At 31.8% G+C, this 21,281-nt stretch overlaps 3 protein-coding genes across 3 annotated transcripts; 1 reads left to right on the top strand and 2 right to left on the bottom strand.

Annotated features, from left to right (window-relative positions):
• Window positions 1-6,391: 6,391 nt before the first annotated feature.
• On the bottom strand, window positions 6,392-8,263 carry LOC106108846 (vacuolar protein sorting-associated protein 26B-like). The gene has a single exon (XM_013290133.1). It carries the CDS (start codon window positions 8,084-8,086, stop codon window positions 6,653-6,655), a length of 1,434 nt encoding a protein of 477 aa, XP_013145587.1. The 5' UTR covers window positions 8,087-8,263; the 3' UTR covers window positions 6,392-6,652.
• A 367-nt stretch (window positions 8,264-8,630) lies between these two features.
• LOC106108849 (mitochondrial import receptor subunit TOM20 homolog) lies at window positions 8,631-12,245 on the top strand. Its single transcript, XM_013290136.1, has 4 exons — window positions 8,631-8,867; window positions 9,329-9,432; window positions 10,074-10,178; window positions 11,424-12,245. The coding sequence occupies exons 1-4, from the start codon at window positions 8,708-8,710 to the stop codon at window positions 11,547-11,549; spliced, it is 495 nt and encodes a 164-aa protein (XP_013145590.1). The 5' UTR covers window positions 8,631-8,707; the 3' UTR covers window positions 11,550-12,245.
• A 1,110-nt stretch (window positions 12,246-13,355) lies between these two features.
• LOC106108767 (porphobilinogen deaminase) lies at window positions 13,356-21,083 on the bottom strand. Its single transcript, XM_013290029.1, has 7 exons — window positions 20,787-21,083; window positions 19,963-20,035; window positions 19,300-19,486; window positions 16,777-16,859; window positions 15,476-15,660; window positions 15,061-15,220; window positions 13,356-14,044 (listed from the first exon to the last, which is right to left on the bottom strand). Exons 1-7 carry the CDS (start codon window positions 20,835-20,837, stop codon window positions 13,545-13,547), a joined length of 1,239 nt encoding a protein of 412 aa, XP_013145483.1. The 5' UTR covers window positions 20,838-21,083; the 3' UTR covers window positions 13,356-13,544.
• Window positions 21,084-21,281: the final 198 nt, after the last annotated feature.

Raw genomic sequence — 21,281 nt, 5'->3', positions numbered from 1 at the left:
TTATTCATTTTGTAAACAAAAAAAAATGTTATTGTAAGAAAACGGTTAAAGATATATGCCATCGCGGACTTTTCTCTAGAACTTTTTGAGATCAACAATTCTTTTTTAAATTATCTCTAACGGTTTAGGCAGCAGAAGCCGAGATAAGTTAAAACATTGTGATTTTTAACGCCGTGGTCCAGAAATATTTTGTTTATTAATAGGTCCTCAACATTTGCAATAATAAAATAAAGCTTAAGTTACTCACAGATAAATTTCTTTCCTAATGGTGAAAGAATTTTTGAAATCGGCTTAGTAGTTTTTGAGTTATTTCGATACATACAAAAATGCAACAATACAAAGATAGAAAAATACAAATCTTTCCTCTTTATAATATTAGTATAAATAAGCTTTTTACTACTTCAACAATTTCAATGCCGTCGAGTCGCAAGTGTGTACATTCGCGGAAATCCGCAGTGTTCCATTTCAGGCATTGCTTTGTTCATGAGACAAACACCGCCGATTCCTACAAATAACTACTAATAGCAGTGAGTGCAAACGAAGGGATAATAATAAAAAGAAACTAGATGTGTATCACTAACCGACTTTATAAGCTTTGTATTTTTGTTCCGCGTCTCGTTTCAAAATGTTCAAATGGTAGCTTTTATGAACACTACCAGTTTTCCCGACTGTACCTTTATTTAAAAAACCCTAGCGATACGAGTACAAAAAGTGTAAACACCGCTGGGATCAGTATTCAATATCGCGGTATTAGGTTTCATATCGATATTATAGAGGGTTGCAAGACTGGTTAGCTTAGAACTTGAATATTACTTGGCTCTAAAAAATCAACACGACGGAAGGATATTCTAATATACAGTTGCCTAACTAACTTTAGTTATCTGTGGTTTTAGAGATGAAACCGTAATAAATCCCGTAAGTAGGAAGTTCACGTGAATGAATGAATGAATAAATATGTATTTATTGGCACAAAAAAAAAATACATAAAAGGTCTTATTCTAAAAAAAACCATCGTGGCAAAAGCTAGCTAACGTATGCAGCAGGGACTAAGCCGTTCCTTCGCTGATTTTCAGCTCGCTCCTTTGTACTCAAATAACATACCTTAATTATTAGGGTAACCGGCCGTAAACAAGAAAAAAAATACACTTTTAAAAAGAAAAAATTCAAATCACAAAAAAGGGGTATCATAAAATTTGTTTTTTTTTTTGGTTGTATTTATTGAAATAACTCAAAAACTACTTGGCCGATTTTAAAAATTTTTTCACCGTTAGAAAGATAATTAATCTGTGAGTAACATAGGCTATATTTTTTTATTTTCACGCCGGCAAAATCGCGAGCTAGTAAATAAATAAGTGATTATTTTAACAATTCCAAGCCAAACATGGTTTGGTGTTTGAATGTGTGACCCGCCCACACAATGTGGTCTTTGTGACGCAAATACCAAGGCAATATTGATTAACTCTTATCGGGAAACGTATATAAACATGCAGGCATGTGTTAAACCGTTGATGGATCACGTTAGGAAAATCATTAGTATGAACTTGACCGAAAACAAAAGTTGTCGCTAGTCGTAATCTATAATTAAAACGTAGCGGTCAAAAGGTTAAGTTTTAATTTTAGATGTCACGTTGGTATAGAATTTTAGATTTATTTCAGAGGATATGCTTAAGAAAGCAGTGGATTCAGATATGACGGCTGATAGAGATATATGGAAGAGCACATACTGTGCCGACCCTCTGTAAGGGATAAGGGCAGGTGGATTATCACGTTGGTATACAATTTATTTTTACATAGATGTAATTTAAGACGGATTCGTCCGTGTCAAATTAAAACAATAATAAAAATGATAGCCTATGTTACTTACAGATAAATGACCTTTCTAATGGTGAATGAATTTATGAAATCGGCCCAGTAGTTTTTGAATTATTTCAATACATACAAAAATACAAATCTTCCCTCTTTATAATAGTAGTATAGATAATTGCTTGTTATATCGATGTTAAATAAATTGGATGCAAAAATATCTTGAGAAATCATGACACTAGTAAAAATTGTTTACAATTTTATACATCTATACTAATATTATAAAGAAGATATATTTGTATTTTTGTATGTATTGAATTAACTCAAAAACTACTAGGCCGATTCTAAAAATTCTTTCACCATTAAATCACTCACTGATGACATAAGTTACGTTATCAGTGAGTAACATGGGCTATATTTTATTATTTTTTATTTCACGCGAGCAAAGTCGCGAGCAATGGCTAGTGTTACTAATATTATACACGCGAAAATTTGGATGGATGTTAGAGTTTGTAGCCTAATCTGCTAAACATATCTCGATGAAATTTAACATAGATGTAAAAGATAGTCTGGAAGAACACATAGGCTACTTACTTTTGTTTTTTTAATTCCACGCGGACGGAAGTTTACTAAATAAAGTCCTGTTTCCACGTAATTATCGCTACAAAAGTATTGAGTAACACATAATAGGGTCACCACTCTGGGTATCGATTGGACGCCTAAGAAGAGTCAATCTATGTCACCAACAGTATGTAATGGTTTACAATCTGACTAAACATATAAAGAGCGGACGCGGACTTTTGACTAAACTATCGCATGTTATGCGATTGTCGATTGTTTCACAATTCAACTGTTTAGTTGCACAACTATAAATCAAGTATGCGCTCCATATAATCTCATAGGAATCAAAGCGAGACTAAACAGTTTTGCGATAGTTTAGTCAAAGGCGTGCGTTCTAAATATCAATAACAAACTGAATTGTAATTAATACGGGAAACAAAATTAAACACAACTTTCCAATTTATACATATATTTTATTAACAATATGATATAATCGACATGCGCTTTTAAACTCTTAAAAGATACTTTTATACAAGTGGTACGCTTAGGGCCTGTCCCACCACTGGCTGATAGAGCCTCAGATAACTTGACGTCACTGTCAGATAGTGTACCAAAATCCGATATTTCCATCAAATATACTCTGCCAATTTACAATTGTGGGACAGGTCCTAAATATCTTTGTATATCTGAAGCTCTAGAACATCTCTTTCCTTGCTCTGGCTATTGTATATTTCCGTCTCTTTTACTCCTAAAAAAGCTACCTTTCAGAGACTTCAGACATAAAATTTATCGCGTATTTTATAAAACGAAATAATGTGGATATTACATGGTATAACATTATTTAAATAACATGGCATACTATTAAATTGAAAAAAAAAATGACAGCCGACCGTCGTTTACCCTCTAAATTCGCAACAATACAATTAATGTATAATTAATTTTATTAACAGCCCACGCACACCTTTGACTAAACTATCGCACAACTGTATTCTCGCTTTGATTCCTATGAACTTATGTGGAGCTGCACTCGATGTTTAGATGTGCAACTAAACAGTTGAATTGGCTGCGAAAGTATCAGTCGCACAACCGTTCGATTGTTTAGTCAAATGTGTCCCGCGATTAAAAGTTTAATTTCATTATGATATTATTTATAAACACATCAAAGATTTAAATATATGGACATAATTTTCACAATATTACATGTGATCAGAACAAAACATATTTGACGTAAAAAAATTATCAAACAAACTGAAGATTGAAAAGAAAAACATTTTTTAAATAATTAAATAATCTCAGAAATAAAGCCTTTTAGTAAAAATGGACAGATAAGGACTAAATAATTATCCTAAGTTTCTTTTCTACCAAGGCTAAAAAAGTATGGAGACAATTTTAATTAGAACCTGTTAGAATATTAGTAGATATGAGAACTGTTCCTTAGTGCTTGTTCATATTTATCGAGTTAGTTGTAAAATTACAAACAAATGATGTATGAATTTTAATTCATAAAAGGGCGCGGGAAGGGCCTAAGATTACCGCCGCCCTGGGCGAGATATCTCCTGTCATACGTATATGATGCTAACCAAATATATCTGCGGCGCACCTTTATTGTCGCCCTGGGTTGTCACACTAGGGGATGGCCCTGGGCGATCGCCCTACCCTAACACCGATACTGGGCAGTGTCAGTCGGTCATCTAGTGACAACTTAACATATGTTATATGGGAGTGTTCATAAAACTAGTAAAGCGTCTCAAGTGTAACCAGTTTGAACTGGTTTACCGCAAAACGCCTAGCAGCTAACGTGAATACAAGCCTGCCCTCGAGTTAATAGTGAACAAGCACAAATTATTTGGAACTATAACAAAATATCTATTTCATGTTTATAACAAAACTGATTTTCAATTTTAAATTCATACGAACCATTTATTTAAATTCTTGATTACATCTTCAATCCGCGTCAACAACATTTTCAAACCTAATACCTAAGTGTTAAAAATTACATATTTTAGTATACTTTTTACACGCTATAGTCTTATAGATTCTTTTGTTATTGTTAATTAAATAAAATTTCAACATAGCAAACGTTTAGGACATATTTTCATGCGATTTTACTTTATAACTATTATATATTTTACTCATAAAATTTACATCTACAGTTGCAAAAGGAAAATACAAAGGTATATAAGATTATTTTAAACATAACCAACAATAAAATGTATGTACAAATTGATTTCCGACAATCATATCGCCATTTTCTATACATTTAGGACACAATGTTCTCGATGCTTGAGTTGGCACATCGTGGAATAGATCAATCTTGAATTCGACGTGCCAAATCAAATATCCAGTAAAAAGCATTGCTTCTTTTAGCTTTTAGGCCATTACATTTGGAAATACATGAAATAAATTAAATTGATTTGAGAAATAAAAGATTTAAAATTATCTGTAAAATTAAAGAACAGATTTTACTTTCTGATAAAAAAATTATAATTTCCTAAAGATTTTTTTTATTAATTTCGTTTATCTGTTTTCGATTCAACGTAAAAAAACAGGGGAAGGTGAAAATCCATAGAAAACGGCCAGAGTATTTGACTATTTCAATTATAAGAATCTGAAGCAATATTGAAGTGATAACTAATGTTTATTTTATGGTACTAAAGTTTTTTTTTTTTTGTAATAATTAAAAACAAAACATCCAATCGATTGGTAAATCACTCTCATAGTAAAGACCATTCAATTGGCAGAGAGGCACTTCCTTCAGTCAATTGAAACAAATTGATGTGGCCATACATGGAACAATCATGGACTTCGACAATATAAAAATTCTTCGACAATACAAATATATTTTCGATAACGTAACGAAAACATTCTCACACATATTCGGGATAAGCCCTTAGAGTATTTCGTGAATGGACGTCATTTCTTGGTGTCATATACGTGCATTAAGTCCTCCAAGCAGTTCTGGCAAACTTTGTTTTGTGCAATACAACAAAATATATAAAAAGTGCTAGTAAAATGTGAAAATAAATACACTCTTCTAATACTTATTAGATTAATTTCTTTTATAACCTATTTTAATATTAAACATTAATATCCAAATACACTTTTCAAGATAATTATGTAATTTATTGCTTTTTTAAGAATTTATGATACAATGACTAGCTTAAACCATCATATTCATATTCAAATAGTCTATATTCTTATATATTTATTTGCCTATTATTTCTCCTATTATCCCAATAATGTCATAATTTTTTAATTTCATAATAGCGTTAATCCTAATTATATTGCTTTAGTAAGGAACAGCATGAAAAGAAAATGGCGACACGTAAAACATATGACGTCATAGATCATGAGGAGTAAATCGTAAAAATTACAAGCCCCCACTGATTCTAGAACATTCCAATTTTCTATTAACATAGGACATTTTTGCCATTATTGCAAAAACAACTTGAAAAAAAAATACAATTTTTTAGTTAAGTAATGTAAAATCTTCATATTTTAAAGTTTAAACTTTGATAAAAGGTCAACTGGGTTTGATAAAATTGTTTATGGACTGAATGTTTTGTGCAATGAACTGATTATTACAAAACTACAGTTAACTGCATTTTAGATCTTGTACCTTCAAATACTAGTAGGGCGGCATTACTTTTAAGGGGGTGTAATTGAGGACTGTGTGTTGTTTTTGGTGACCCTTTCTGTGACCTGGGCATTGACAAAAGTTCAAACACTATACATCTTTGTTATCAAAATTATATGCATATACAATTGAATATATGTTACTGAATGCATGTTCTTAAAACTGAAGGTGTAAAAGTTTTTTAAATTTTGCATGTACACATAATTATGAACGTTCAGAAAAGATACCTCTGGACAAATCATTGCAAATCACTGCAAAGTATGTCTTTTTTGATTTCTCAAAAAATTGTTAATACTTAGTTGTTTAAAATAGAAATTGCACTGCATTAATATTTATCATGATATGTTTAAATGAAATAGTTATGTGCTAATGAAATCATAACAAAAATCATAGTCTATGTGTACAATATTTTTAATTACATTAATTTATACATAACATGATACTCCTATATGACCATAGATAATCGGGAGACAAGTTGACAGCATATCACATATATAAATAAAGCTGTAAAAAGCGCAATAATAATATGTCCATCTATTTGATATACTCTCAATGATCTAAAAAGTTGTTCTCAACTTTAAACAATTGTTTTCAAAGTAGAAAACATGCAGTTCGCATTTCAAGAACAGCAAATCTGCGATTACGCAAAGGTTATTGACTTGGATCAGCTTCAACAAGTACAGGCTGGCTTACTGGCTTTTCCAATTGTGGTTTCTCTGCAATCTGTGGTTTTTCAGTAATCTGTGGTTTTTCTGCAACCTGTGGTTTCTCTGCAACTTGAGGTTTATCTGTTACCTGTGGTTTTTCTGCAATCTGTGGCCTTTCTGCAACCTGTGGTTTAACTGCCAATGGTTTTTCAGATATCTCTTGTTTATCAGCTACTTGTTCAGAGGGTGTTTCAGAGGGTTCATTATCAGACATTGGGTTATTTACTTCATTGGCTTGGATATGTGTGTTTGATAACTGTTTTGTTATTACATCTGGCCTTTCCTGTTCCATTTCAGTGGGTCCATTCTGTTTGACATCAGACATAGGAGAGACAGACCGTTGCATAGTATTTTCAGGTATAGAAGGTAATAGTCCCCTTGTAGTATTTTCTTCACTTGAAACATTGTGTTGTCTTTGTGTAGGCATGCTTGGGGGATGAGACAATGTCTGTGGATGATGAGGATTGTGCAATGGTAATCTAGATTTATCACTCTTCCTCCAAAGTGTAACTTCTTGCTGTTTAAAGTATCGACGGTCTTCTGTGTCCATCAGAACAAGGTTAAGATAGTATCGTACTGAGAATTTATTATTTATATCTCTCATTGTAGGTGTTAAATCATACCCTGCTAGAAACACTCTTATTGGAATACTCTCACCCCTTACTGGAGCACCATCCATTATTTCGTATTTTGCTACCGTCTCATTTTCTGTAAAAGTATTCGGCCCTGTTCCTGTTGTTTCTCTTTTTATTATAGATATTTCCATGTGTTTGATTTTGATGCGAACCAATAAAAAGTAAATTTTCCCTACAATGACATCCTTCAAGTGATATTTAGATTTGTTGTACTCAAACTCTATATGGAGACAATCCTCAATGCCTACCTCCATTTTAATAGAGTTCAACACATCAGGGTAGCTGCACAGAGTGTGAACTGCAATATCAACTTCCTTTACGACGTCTGTGAGTCGCCGAACAATGGTAGCTCGAAGAAAATACCTTAATCTGACATTAGCACCTGTGTACACTTCGTAAGGTTTTTCGACATTGGCAAACTCAAATGGATACGACGTGTGCTGAAGCAAATCTCCCGGCCTCGCTAGCTCTTTCACCAATGATATAAACTCATGATGGTTCCCTCTGTCATAGAATAACTCAATTTGACCTATGAGCTCTACTTTAATTCCTTGATGCTCCAATTTCGAACCGGGCTTCCGTAAAGTGACATTAACCCGCCCGGATACGGTTTCGCCGTCGTAATAAAGCAATAACTTCTCCTTTTTACCATCATCCGTTTTCACTTCGGCAACTTTACGCTTGTCAGCATCATCGAACACGATTTCGATATCAGCAGTTTGACCGAACCCGAAAAAACTCATTTTTGCATTCAAGTATTACGCAAGACACTTCAAACTTTTTACGTAGTTTTCGACACAAACATTAATGATATAATTGAGCAAAACATTGAAAATAGGCGATGAAACGCCCGCAAATCCGTGGAGGCGACTGAAAGGTTGAAGCAAAGATGGCGACTAATCCATGTCGGTTGTCGGCAGGACAATTGGTAAATAAAATAATGAAGAATTTGCTTACCGGATAGGCATCTCTGGATCTCACAAGCAAATTTCTTACAAGGGTCGGCCGGCATATATTTAAATTACATCTATTTTTACAAGAAAACGAAATCTCAAATTTCATTCATGTATACATGTGACATTTTTGGTTATGGCAAGAAAATTAATAGATTAACATTTTAAAACAGGAATTTAATAAAACAAATAAAATACTGAATTAAAATATCTTTTCCAGTTTTGTATTTTTAAACACAAACACATTTTAACATGGGTTATAAAAAATTACGACATAATTAACAATCAAAGCCAAACTGCTAATCGTGAGCCTTTGTCATTCTCTGGTTTTTCTCATACTCTTTGGTATTAAATGGTGGTTCGCAAAATATTCTTTACCTAACGAAAGTAAAAAAATATTTTGGTGGGTTTATGAATCTACTAAATACGCAAAATTCAATTAATATGGAAATTACTCGCACTACCCTTGGAATCGCAGTCGGTATAGCCGGGACACTATTTCTAGGCTATTGTGTATACTTCGATCAACAGAGACGTAAGGATCCTCTGTTCAAAAAGAAGTTGAGGGAACGTAAGTATTTTTAATTGAACTATATTAAACCCTTATTTATTGATATTTAACATTTGTGTCCATTTTCTTCGCAAATAATATATTAAAAGAACTTTGAATGTTGTATAACAACCTATAAAGTATCACAATGCCGCAAAACTGTCCATGATTTTGTAACCTCAATGAAAATGCATTATTTGCAAAATAAGAAGTTACATGACTGTAACAGAACACGTTGTAGATCCTATTCCTCAGATATTCTTTCGTTTTGCTTTATTCGTAAAGAATATGTAGAACTGACAGTATTATAGAGGTTAAGCCTTTTATATAAACCTTTTTTGTTTAACTTTATTTAAAGCATTTAGAGCAATATAAAAATATAAAGCCTTGACCATACATGGTCATAACATCAAGCAATTATTCTGTTAAAATATTATGTTAATAAATCAGATTTATTGTAAATATTTTTAAAACAAATATAGGACGTCAAAAGGCACAGAAGAATGCATCAAGGTCCAGCACTCTAGGTGGCCCACTGCCCGATATGAATGATCATGAAGCGATGCAGAGATTCTTCTTGCAGCAGGTATTGAATTAATCCATTATACTGTAGAACCTTGATAAGTTAAAGTCCAAGGGAAACACAAAATATGTTAAGTTATCAAGGGTCTATGCAATAGAGGTTTTGGGCTCTGATATGAAGGGAACATATTATTTTTTGAAGTTATAGAGGTTTTTATGTTACTGAGGTTTGAGTTATCGAGGTTCTAATGTGTCTATATTTTCTAATGTTAAAATCCAAACTCAACCACAAACTATACATTGTGTTAAAAATTGTAAATTGCATTTAATTGTTTAGTATGGTAAAAGGTATATAATGACCAAGTTTAGGAGAATCCTGCTATGTTTTTTCAACTTGTATACCCCCCAAGGAAAACATTGTGATGCAACCTGCACATATCGGCGAAGAAATTCAAAGATATGTGTGAAGTCAACCAACTCGCACTGGGCCAGCGTGGTTGACTATGGCCTAGTCACCCTAAATTAGGGTAGGCTCCGAGCCCCTTGGTGGGGAATTATAGTGAGCTGGTGATGATGATGATACCCCCAACTCTTTTCTCCATAATAATCAGCTCCATGTTTAGTGATCATGTTTTTGTACATCCTCTATCATAGTATTGGAAATCACTAGTAACAATATAAATAGATGAATTGTTTGTTATTTAGATTCAGCTCGGTGAAGAGTTACTGGCTGCAGGTGATTTAGAAGCCGGTGTTGAGCATCTCGGACAAGCTGTTACAGTTTGCGGACAGACACAGCAATTGTTGAGTGTGAGTAGTTATTAGTATTTAAAATATGTACTAAAAAGGCTGGCAACGCTTCTGTAGTTCCTCTGGTGTTGTATGTCCATGGGCGTCGTTGACCACCTCGGTGTTCACGCTGCTTGTTTCCCCCTTTTATTATAAAAGAAAAGCTGTTGCCTGTGACTCTGTCCTGGAATTAAAAAGAACTAAAGTAGACTACATGTTCTTCCAGACTATGTTCCACCTTTGGTTTGACACTAACATTTAGGTTGGTTCACTTTTTCTGGCGATATCTCCTTACATCCATCTATAACTTTTACATTTATAATATTTATAACTAATTACTACTTCCAAACAAAAAAAAAAATATTTTCTTGGTGTTTGATTATTTTGAAGCAATAAATTAGTTTTTTTTTAAATGTGATCGTACAAATTGTATACAACAAATTTGAATTTAATTGCTTGTTTTCATGGTAGAGTACATTGAAAGTGTTTATTACTTTCATACTAGTTATTGTTACAGCTGGCTGACTTTTATTCTTTTTGTAATTAACTAGTTTTTTATATGCTGTTTTCTTAACTAAATTTGTGTTGTAGATGATTTGTCTGTACAAAATGTGAAAATGATAAAGCAATGTACAATTGTGGAAATGTGCAGTGTACCAATTACAGAAAATCACCTTGTTCCTTGTGATGAGCTAAATTTTGCCTCATGAATAAGTATTAAAAAGAATTCTTATATAGAGACATTTGAAATTCCTATTGTTCGGTATCTAACTTTGTCCAAACTGTTCAAAAGAATGAAGGTTTTAAAATTGGACACTGATAGACTCCTGGATTGTACTTAGTAAACATCTTACTTCTTACTAATATTATAAATGGGAAAGTTTAGATGGATGGATGTTTGTTAAAGTTTGTAGCCTAAACGGCTGAACGGATCTTAGTGAAATTTGGCACAGATGTAGAAGATAGTCTGGAAGAACACCTAGGTTACTTACATTTGTCTTTTAATTTGATGCGAACGGAGTCTCGGGCAAATTTAGTTTGGCATAAAAATTAAAACATAAACTGGTATTGATTATAATTAAATTTTTAAGTGTTTTTTTAGCTAATACATTATAATATAGAAGTGAAAATTGATATCGATTTTTACATACTATTTTGCTATTTTTAACTTAAGTTCTAAGTGTCTTTGCTTTTGATGTCAAGGGGTGCTATTTCCACTGGCATGACTGTCCGGCGGAATTAGATATATAAATAAACATCTTACAGGTACTGCAACAAACGATGCCAGCTCCGATCTTCCATATGCTTCTGAAGAAGCTTCCAGAAGTTTCTGAGCGTCTCCGTGCTTCGATGAAAGCCAGCAGTTCGTTGCATGAGGATGATGTGGAGTAAATCGCACTGTCAGAAGTTAGCTGACACTTGAAAGCAATTTTGACTTCTTTACTTGGCCTATAAATTAAATTTGGTTTCACTTAATTGAAAATTGAAGTTTATTCTTTAACTAATATATTTTCAGTCAACTCCAAATTAAAACAAACTTACCACTTTGTTTTTTTATATGGTTTTATACTGATTTTGTTAATATTTTTATTTAATCTGTACTGAAGTGTATTGCCAGCAATAAATTTAAAGTTGTAGCAGATAATATATTTTTTAAAGGCCATTTTTTTGTATATTCTGATTGAATGCAAACTAAATATAGGCATGGAGAAGTAAATTTGTTCTTTATCGTGTAGTTTTTTTAGGTTAGTTACGAAATTGGCTGTCAGCGTTAGGCTATAACCAAATAAAAATCTGATTTGGATTATACAAAAATGCTTTTATTTTGTTGTTTTAAAAGTAAATTTTTATTTTACTTTTGACGAGATTAAAGGAAATGTTTCTTTTTTTTTATTAAAACAGTTTTTTTCGTTTGCCGCCAAATAGTTTTCTAACCATAGACAATGAGTGTAAGTCTCGAATGTTCGGAGAAATGTTCAAAGGGATGTTTTAAGTAGTTTTGTTAATGTTATTTAGGTGTTTGTTCCGGTATGATGGAATGCTTGTTTCGATTAATTTTTATTGTGAAATAAAAGTATTGAATTACTATTGCTGTTTAATTTAATAAAATCCCGTTAAAGTAGAAATTCTTACAAATCTTTACTATTTAAAAAGGAAAGATTTATATTTTTGTATGTATTTAATTCGCGTAATAACTACTGGGCCGATTGTAAAAATTTCTTTCACCATTAAAAATGTAATTTATCTGTCAATAACAAAGGCGATTTTTTTACTATTTCTCAATTTTACGTGGACGAAGTCGCCAGCAACAAAACATTTTGCACAATTTAATTAAACAAGGAACATAGGAAAAATAATTATTAAAAATTAAAAAAATAAAATAAAAATAAATCCCATGTCACTCACCAGTTTTATTTTCAACAATACAACTATACATAAGTACTTTGATACAAAACGTCCCAACATAAGTAAAATTTGCACCAGCATTCAAATAAAGGGTAGGCAGCTTAATTCCATTTTAGTACTAAAACAGCACAGTGAATAATCGAATTTAACAGAAATGCGAAATTTTACACTTTCCATTGACAATGTCATATTGTCTATGGATTTTGGAAAATCAGTATTTAAATTGATGACACAAGCATCTATGTTATTAAGTCTCTTTATAGCCTTATAGAAGTAATAATATAATACAAGTATAAAATTTATATACCTCCTAAATTTGACTAAAACTGAATATGTTGGGCACTTTACTATAATAAGTACTTGAATAACAAAAATACAAAGCTAACATCACCCCTTATAGATAATTTTATAAGGTTCGCTGCCACTTAAGAACGCTTAGTGTAGTTTTAGTACTCGTGACTTACGATATTTTACGTAGTCATCAATAAATTGTTATAAATTTTATCAGCCTCCACAACTTTAGTAGGAATAATATATTAAAACATGTCTTTTCCATATGTACAAGTTTTAGAAATTTAAGACCTGTCCCAAGACTAGCTGATTGAGGCTCAGATAGCTTAAAAATGATGTTACTATCAGATAATGGACCAAATTCTGATATTTCCTTCACATATTTTACACGTTCAAGCGAGCTCTAATTCTTTGTAATATTTTAAATTGTGCACATTTTCAACATTTTTCTTTTGTTTAAATAACAAAAAAAAAACATTAAAAATATGAACTGCACCCGAATGTAACATAAATATAGGTATTTACTAAATAAAAACATAATAATTACTAATAAATATAAAATACTAAATAATGGCAACACTATTGACACAAAAAAGGTTATGTTAAATGTCACGAAGGAATCAATATAGATTTAAATGAATAATATAAACAATTCCCTGTATCTAACATAGATAAAAATAAAATCAACAATCAAGATTTTTGAGCCGCACTTCTTATATAATCTTGTGTTACTTTCATAACTTCTAAAGCACCTTTAGATATCAAATTATTGGCTAAATCTTTACCTAATTTTTCACATTTCTCAATAACATCAATAGGAATGTTGCTATTCTCAGACAAACCACAAAACATTGGACATTTTAAACTGGCAATCTCCTCCATAGATCTTGTATCTTCACAATTTACATTATTTTCTCTTTCAGATATTCTTCTATTTAATTCTAAAACAGCATCAAGTCCCTTCGGAGCTCCGTTTTCTTCTTTTTTTAATTTTTTACAATCAGTTTCTTCCGTTGGACTTAATTTATGTTTTTGTGTCTTTTTTATTTGTGGCAACACTAACTCTAATGTTTCATATATCTTTGTCGCTCCATCCATACTCCATACAGCGCCATCTATCGTAAACTTGTATTGGGAGTCTGAGTTTTTTAATTTAGTTGAAACACCTACTGGGGCACTACAACCACCGCCTAGGAACATCAGGAAAATAAATATTTTACTAACTTCTTACAAATATTATAAATGCGAAAGTTTAGATGGATGGATGTTTGTTAGTTTGTAGCCTATACCGAAAGGATTTCGATAAAATTTGGTATAGATGTAGAGTCTGAAAGAACACGTTACTACTTGCTTTTTTTTAATTTCAAGCGGACAGAGTCGCATACAAAAGCTAGTAATATTACATATATAAAAGTTTGTTTGGATGGATGTTTGTTAGATTTGTGGCATAAACTGCAGAACGGATTTCAATGAAATTTGTTATAAATGTAGAACATAGCCTGGAAAACACAAAGGCTACTTTTTATCCCGAAAATAGTTACGGTTTCCGTGTGATACATTATTATTGGTTTATTACCAGAAAGTGTTGAGATTGAATGTGGATGGCTACAAAGGAAGAGGAAGACCGAAGAAAGTATGGATGGATTGTGTGAAAGAGGATATGCTTAAGAAAGGAGTGGATTCAGATATGACAGCTGATAGAGATGTATGGAAGAGCAGCACATACTGTGCCGACCCTCCATAAGGGATAAGGGCAAGTTGATGATGATGACATTATTATTGGTTTTTCATGTTTACTCGATAATTCTGCAACATTCAACATATCTTATTGAAATTTGACACAGATACAAAACAAAGTCTGTAGTAAAAATGACATACAAATGCCTGAAAATGTCAGGTTCCTGAGGGTTAAATTTTTTAAAAACATAATAAGTAGTCTATGTTCTTCTAATTTCATAGATTCATTTAGCCGTTTTGGAGTTACCTTCCAACAAACATCCATCACAATATGTGCATTTATAATATCAGTAAGAATTAGTATGACTAGCCATAAACAATTTTATGATTTTTTATAACATTTATGTAATAATATTACATTAGTATATTAAAACAAACTTAATTTTTAAGTATTGGCAGACTTATTAATTTACTTATCCCGTAAATTTTAAACTCTGTTAGTTCACCTGAGTAGTCAAATAACACTTACCCAATGTTTTAAGAAAACTCCTCTCCGCTAGCACTCTACAATAAGTTTCCGGATGATTGAAGGGAGCAAGCATTTGTAATATATCTTCATTATTTGCTCTACACTCTACTGCCAACGCCCCTTGACCTACCGCGTACATTATTTCTGAACACGGTAATATCTGGAATAAATTTTTCTATTAGTAACATTTGACAATTTAATTACCACTATACTTTGTAATAGATGTTGGTACTTGGAAATCATACTAATATTATAAATGTGAAAGTTTAGATGGATGTTTGTTAGAGCTTGTAGCCAAAACAGCTGAATTTTGATCGAAAAAACGGCCCCGTAGGTTTTTGAGTTATTTTAATATACAAAAATACAAATTATTCCTCTTTATATTAGTATAGCTTTAAAAATCTATATTACTCACTTTAGAAACTCTATTCCCCCATCCCATCCTTTCCAGTCCAGCATTAGCAAGAAGTAACGCAGAATATTCTTTACTTGGTGCATCCAATTTCTTCAGCCTAGTGTTCAAGTTTCCTCGAACATCGATCACAGACAATTGCGGATATAATCCTCTTAACTGTGCTGTACGACGAAGTGAGGAGGTACCTGTGAAGTAAATATTTGTGGTTATACTTTTAAAAAGTCTATTAAAAAAAAATCCATATACAAAAGACTCTACTAATTCATCTATATCTATCTACTAGCTGTTCTCGTGTGGCTTCATCCGCATGGAATTTTAAAAATTTTATTTCATTGTTTATATTTGTCAGATTCTTAATAGCAAATGTCAAGTGACATGACATGATGACAACCTTGCTTCCTTAATGTTGGCAGCAACTTATGGTCTCTTTCCCACGTAAGGGTTTTTATCCAAAATATTCAGCCCCAAGTTTAATGGCGTTAAAAAATATAGCCTAAAACGTGACGTAAGTGTAGGGCTTTTTAAAAAAAATAATTATTCAAAAGTATACTGTTATTGCTGACATCTTAGGCAACAAAGAAGTGTGTGTTTAGGCTTTATTATAATAGTATAGATAGATTTTCTAACAAAAGGGTAACGTGAACTACTCTTTGGCCGTTTTATAGTTACTTAATCTATGAATGGTTTAAAAATTGCTTTTTTTCGTACTGTTATTGTATGATTATGATTTTAAGAGGTTTTCTGGCTTTACTTGATAGAAAATAAGCGTGTTTAAAATCTATACGAATATAATAAAGCGTAAACACAAACCAATTAGTTACGTAGGATGTCAGCAATCACAGCATATTTTTGAATAATTCTTTCTTTAATAAAAAAAAAACCTACAAACAACGGCACGCTTTAGGCTATATATTTCCACGCTATTAACCTTAGGAGTTAAATAAATTGGAAAAAACCGTCATACTAGGGACAAAAATCACAATACTGTCAAGAGTAATCAAATCATTATCTTTGTATTACCAACATTGTGAAAGGAAACAATTCGATTTCATGTAGAATTAAAAAAGGAAGTACTCTACAGTAAGTACGGAGTTTAGACATCGATTTTTTTTTAAATAAATATATTAGTAGGTTTTTGTTTATTTACTAATATTTCCTTTAACCATTCCAACTAAGCTCTAGGCTTGCGCTAGGCTATGGTTCACGATAATAGTCGAATGGCGGGATTCGAACCCTCGACCTCAAGATCGGTAGTCCGTACCCCAAACCATTAGGCTATTGACGGGTATTCAATTATTTACCTATAACAGATCCTGATGGTAAAGTACTCAAAGTGTGCGTATTTAAATCCTCTCGTAGTACCAATGCATCTCTTGGGTCTTCTCTGTAACAAATAGTGACATTAAATAAACCTGACTACTATAACAAAAAGTAGATTTCAACAAAAAAAAATGCAAATAGAATTTTATAAACACAATTATTCATATCTAGACATCTTGACTACTCAATACTAATATTATAAAGAGGAAAACTTTGTTTTTATGTATTCTTGTATGTATTGAAATAACTCAAAAACCACTGAGGCGATTTTAAAAATTCTTTCATCATCAGAAAGATAATTTATCTGTGAGTAACAATAGGCTATATTTTATTATTACTAATGTTTAGGAACTATTAATAAACAGCGTGTTTCTGGACGGTTAAAAATTCCTTAAACTTTAACATTATTCGGCTTACGCTGCCTAAACCATTAGAGGTATTTTAAAATGAGGTATAATAGAATTGTAGATTTCAAAAAGTTTCAATTCACGTGCATAAATATTCGAATTGTATGCATAATATTAAAGTTAACTGTAAACAAATAAAACGTAATTATTTCCTTTGTAACTAATGATCCTAATAAAAAGTCGATTTCACCATTCTACAAAGAAGGTCGGTACTAAATTACTTGGTAACCAATGTAATTACCTCAACATATTTAACTAAGTTGTAATAAATGTTTTACTATTTAAAGTTGTCATTAAGATAAGCATAATAAAAACCTAGAAAGTTTAAAATTCACTTTTTAAGTTATTTGTGCAATTAAAAAAATTATGTTCTATTTTTTAATCAGTTTAATTATCAACTAGCTCTTGCCCTACTTCGCAATATTAAAAAAAAAAGTAGTCTATAATATGCCCGTCTATATCAGCTACTCTTCAGTGATAGTCCAGTCGCAATCGGCCCAGCCGTTTCATTGCGTAAAATAAACGCAGCTTGCGGACAGACAGACAAAAAAATTTTAAATGCGATTTTCGTTATCAGCAACTCAAATACATCTTTCCGACATTTAATTATTTTTCTTTTGATATTACAGACACTCCAATTTTATTATACGTACAGAAGGTATAGAAAGAATATAGAACGTAGGTTTTAACACTTTTCTTTTGTTTTAGATTAGTACTAGCTGTTCCCGTGCGGCTTCATCCGCATGAAATTGTGAAAACTTTATTTTATTGTTTACATTTGTCAAATTATCAATAGCAAATATCAAAATGACATGACATGACAAACTTTGACAATCTTGCTTCCTGGATGTTGGCAGCAAATTATAGTCCCTTTCCCACATTAGGGTTTTTATCCAATATATTTAACCCCTAAGTTTAATGGTATGAAAATATATAGCCTAAAGCATGATGTAAGTGTAGGGCTTTTTATCAAAAAAAGAATAATTCAAAAATATGCTGTAATTGCTGACATTTTAGGCAACCAAGAAGTGTGTGTTTAAGCTTTATTATAATAGTATAGATAAAAATGGGTTTCCATTGTCGTTAACATTTATCAGACGACCGTTTGGCCTTTTCTTATAAATAAAACTGGAGTTTGATTTAAAATGAGTCCAATAACTTGATAACTTATCGTGCAAATGCAAGATTCGCTTTATCGTTGTTATGAAGGAAATGTTTTTATTAATATAAATGCGTTCAATTCATGTTGAATTTTTATCGAACTAGGAAGCAGCGAGATGCGAAAAACGATGGCGTTGTAAACTGGAGGACCGTGGCCAGAGATAGGCTGAAATTGAAGAAGTTTCTGGACAAAGCCAAGGCCCATAAATGGTTTGTAGAAGAAAGAAGCTAACATTAAAAATTCAAGTAACGAGTTTAAGAGAAACAGATCAAGTTACAAGAGACAAAATATAAAAAAAAAATTGAAAAAATACAATTTATTATGTTATCTGTTAATTTCAGTCAAAATTATACAATCATTATGACAAAAACATGTTTGCAAGATAATGATGACATGCAAATTTTGCAGAAGTATCGATTTTATGAAGTACAGTCAGCTATACAAATATATATTCATTTACAAAACTTCGAAAACATATACAATTTCAGTTTGAAAATTATTTACAGCTACATCTAACTACATGCTTCCAACTAATGCATATATTTTTAAAACCACAAGTTTATACATGTTTTTAAAATGTCATAACTGTTACAATTTAATATGTCATGTTTTATGTAGCTCACTGTACATATTTTAAAACAAGCCACTATCAATTCAAATCAATATTTTAGATTGGTAATACAGTAGAACCGATAAATTAAAGTCCAAGGGAAACAGAAAATACTTTAAGTTATAGAGGTTTTAAGTTATCAAGGGTCTATCTTGTAGAGGTTTTGGGCTCTGATGGGAAGGGAACATATTATTTTCTAAAGTTATAGAGGTTTTTAAGTTACCGAATTTTGAGTTATCGAGGTTTTACTTTATTAGGAACATAAGTAATAACTACCATATTTCCTACAAGAAAACATTAAGTATGTAACTTTAACTTGACTCACCGTTCAAACACAGCACCTATAGCTAAGCCATCAGGTAAAGTAGTCGGCAAATCCTTAAGTGAATGTACAACAAAATCAACAGAATTATTCCTGAGTGCATCTTCTAGATCCTTTGTGAATAGAGATTTCTCTCCAATCTTCGGCAATGACACATTGAGTATTCTATCTCCCAATGTTGTCATAGATACTGAAAAAAAATTGAAATTAAGAACCTCCTTTTTGAAGTAGATTAAAACAAATTGTTTAAGCATACTTTTCCAACAATTAAAAATGGATATCTTCTGAAACACAATTATAACTAGATCCAGAGACAAATCCTTATTTGAACTAATTTTGTAAGAAATTGTTGGTTAGTTTTTTTATATTTTATTAGAGGCCAGTAATACATTTGTAGTTCCTCTGGTTTTCATGTCTATGGACATTAGACCAATATACATTAGGCATCCCACTGCTGCTTTGCCTAATTTTTATACAAAATATGACACACTAGCTGTTGCTTGCGAATGTCTTTGACTTTGTAGAAAAAACAAAAGCCTATGTGTTCGTCCAGACTAAGCTCTACTATACCTAACTAAGCAGTTTAGGAGATACCTTCTAACATCCATCCATCCACCATTCAAATTTACAATATTAGTAAAATTGGTAAAAATAAAAGATATTTACCTATTATAAATTCCTTATCAGGGTATACTTTTTTCAGACTATCTATGACAAAGTTTGTCTGAATAAGTGCCAACTGGAAAAATTGTTATATAATGAGTAAATATTTTATAACATTATGTTTAACTAATACATATTTAATTACTTGACTTAATAACTTATTTATTACTTATTTAACTACTTGTAAAGAATTATGCAGTCAGAAAACACATTTCATGACTGACATAAAAGGTTTTCCTAGGCATTAATTATTCACACTGCAATACATGGAATCAGTGGTTAAGGGGTACTTGACTTGTTATCTGCCAGACCTGGGTTTGAATCCCACTTTGTACCAATATGTTAAATTTTTTAATCTATCGGACAAGAACCAAATTTAAAAATGTAATAAAACTATTTGGAGCAGCACAAAAAACCGACAGGGTGTTTATATGTTTTTTTATCAAACATTTTAAATGAAAGAAAATATTGTAATGTCTGCAAATATCTTATAATTTAATGACATGTGTGAAGTCAAGCTACAGTTGACCAGACCCCTAACTAAGGGTAGGCTCTGAGCCCTTCAGCGCGGACGTTTCGTGAGGTGATGATTCAAGATTCACTATTGATAGATATGGCAACATGCAAAACATGCTCAATATCTGTGAATTTATATGGTCAAAGTGCATATTTCATATTTTTTATATTTGATACGAAGCTATTTAAAATTGTTACTCCTCAACGGAACGTTTGATTACGAATATAGGTTAAGACCTCGGCCTTTGACGGAAGTTCACGTAACATATATTCCAATTGAAAAAATCAAATAACATTAGTGGAATACAAACCTCGCTTTTCCTAGATCCCACACGGACCACATTTGTTTTCTCACTTTCCATACCTAATTATTTATACAAACTTTATTTTCATTCAATTTCACGAAATTGCACACTTAATGCATTCGAAACTTTTATGTGTAAGAGCGGTAAAATTACAACGAATAGTTAAACAACTTGTCACTAACACTGTAGTGGACAAGTATTTGTATAAAATTAATGAATTTAAATTCAGTCAAGTCATTTTACTATCACTTGCAATCAGCAATCTTGACTTGAACTGACACTCGATTGATAACTAACCTCAAAATCAAATAGCTGTCTGTCATCGTGACAGCGACGAAGGAATTGGTAAAAATCAGAACTGCCAACATTAAAAATAATAAGGAATTTTTGTTATTTCACAGCCAGAAAAAAAACAATTCGTTTTAACTATCAATTAAATTGAAAAAATGCTTGAGGCCTTGATGGACTTTGATCCCTTTTGGATTTCCTGCAAAATTGTTC

Source organism: Papilio polytes, unplaced genomic scaffold (assembly GCF_000836215.1).
Source record: "Papilio polytes unplaced genomic scaffold, Ppol_1.0 DF821400.1, whole genome shotgun sequence".
NCBI lineage: Eukaryota > Metazoa > Arthropoda > Insecta > Lepidoptera > Papilionidae > Papilio > Papilio polytes.
This window is presented reverse-complemented; position numbering and strand designations above follow the sequence as displayed.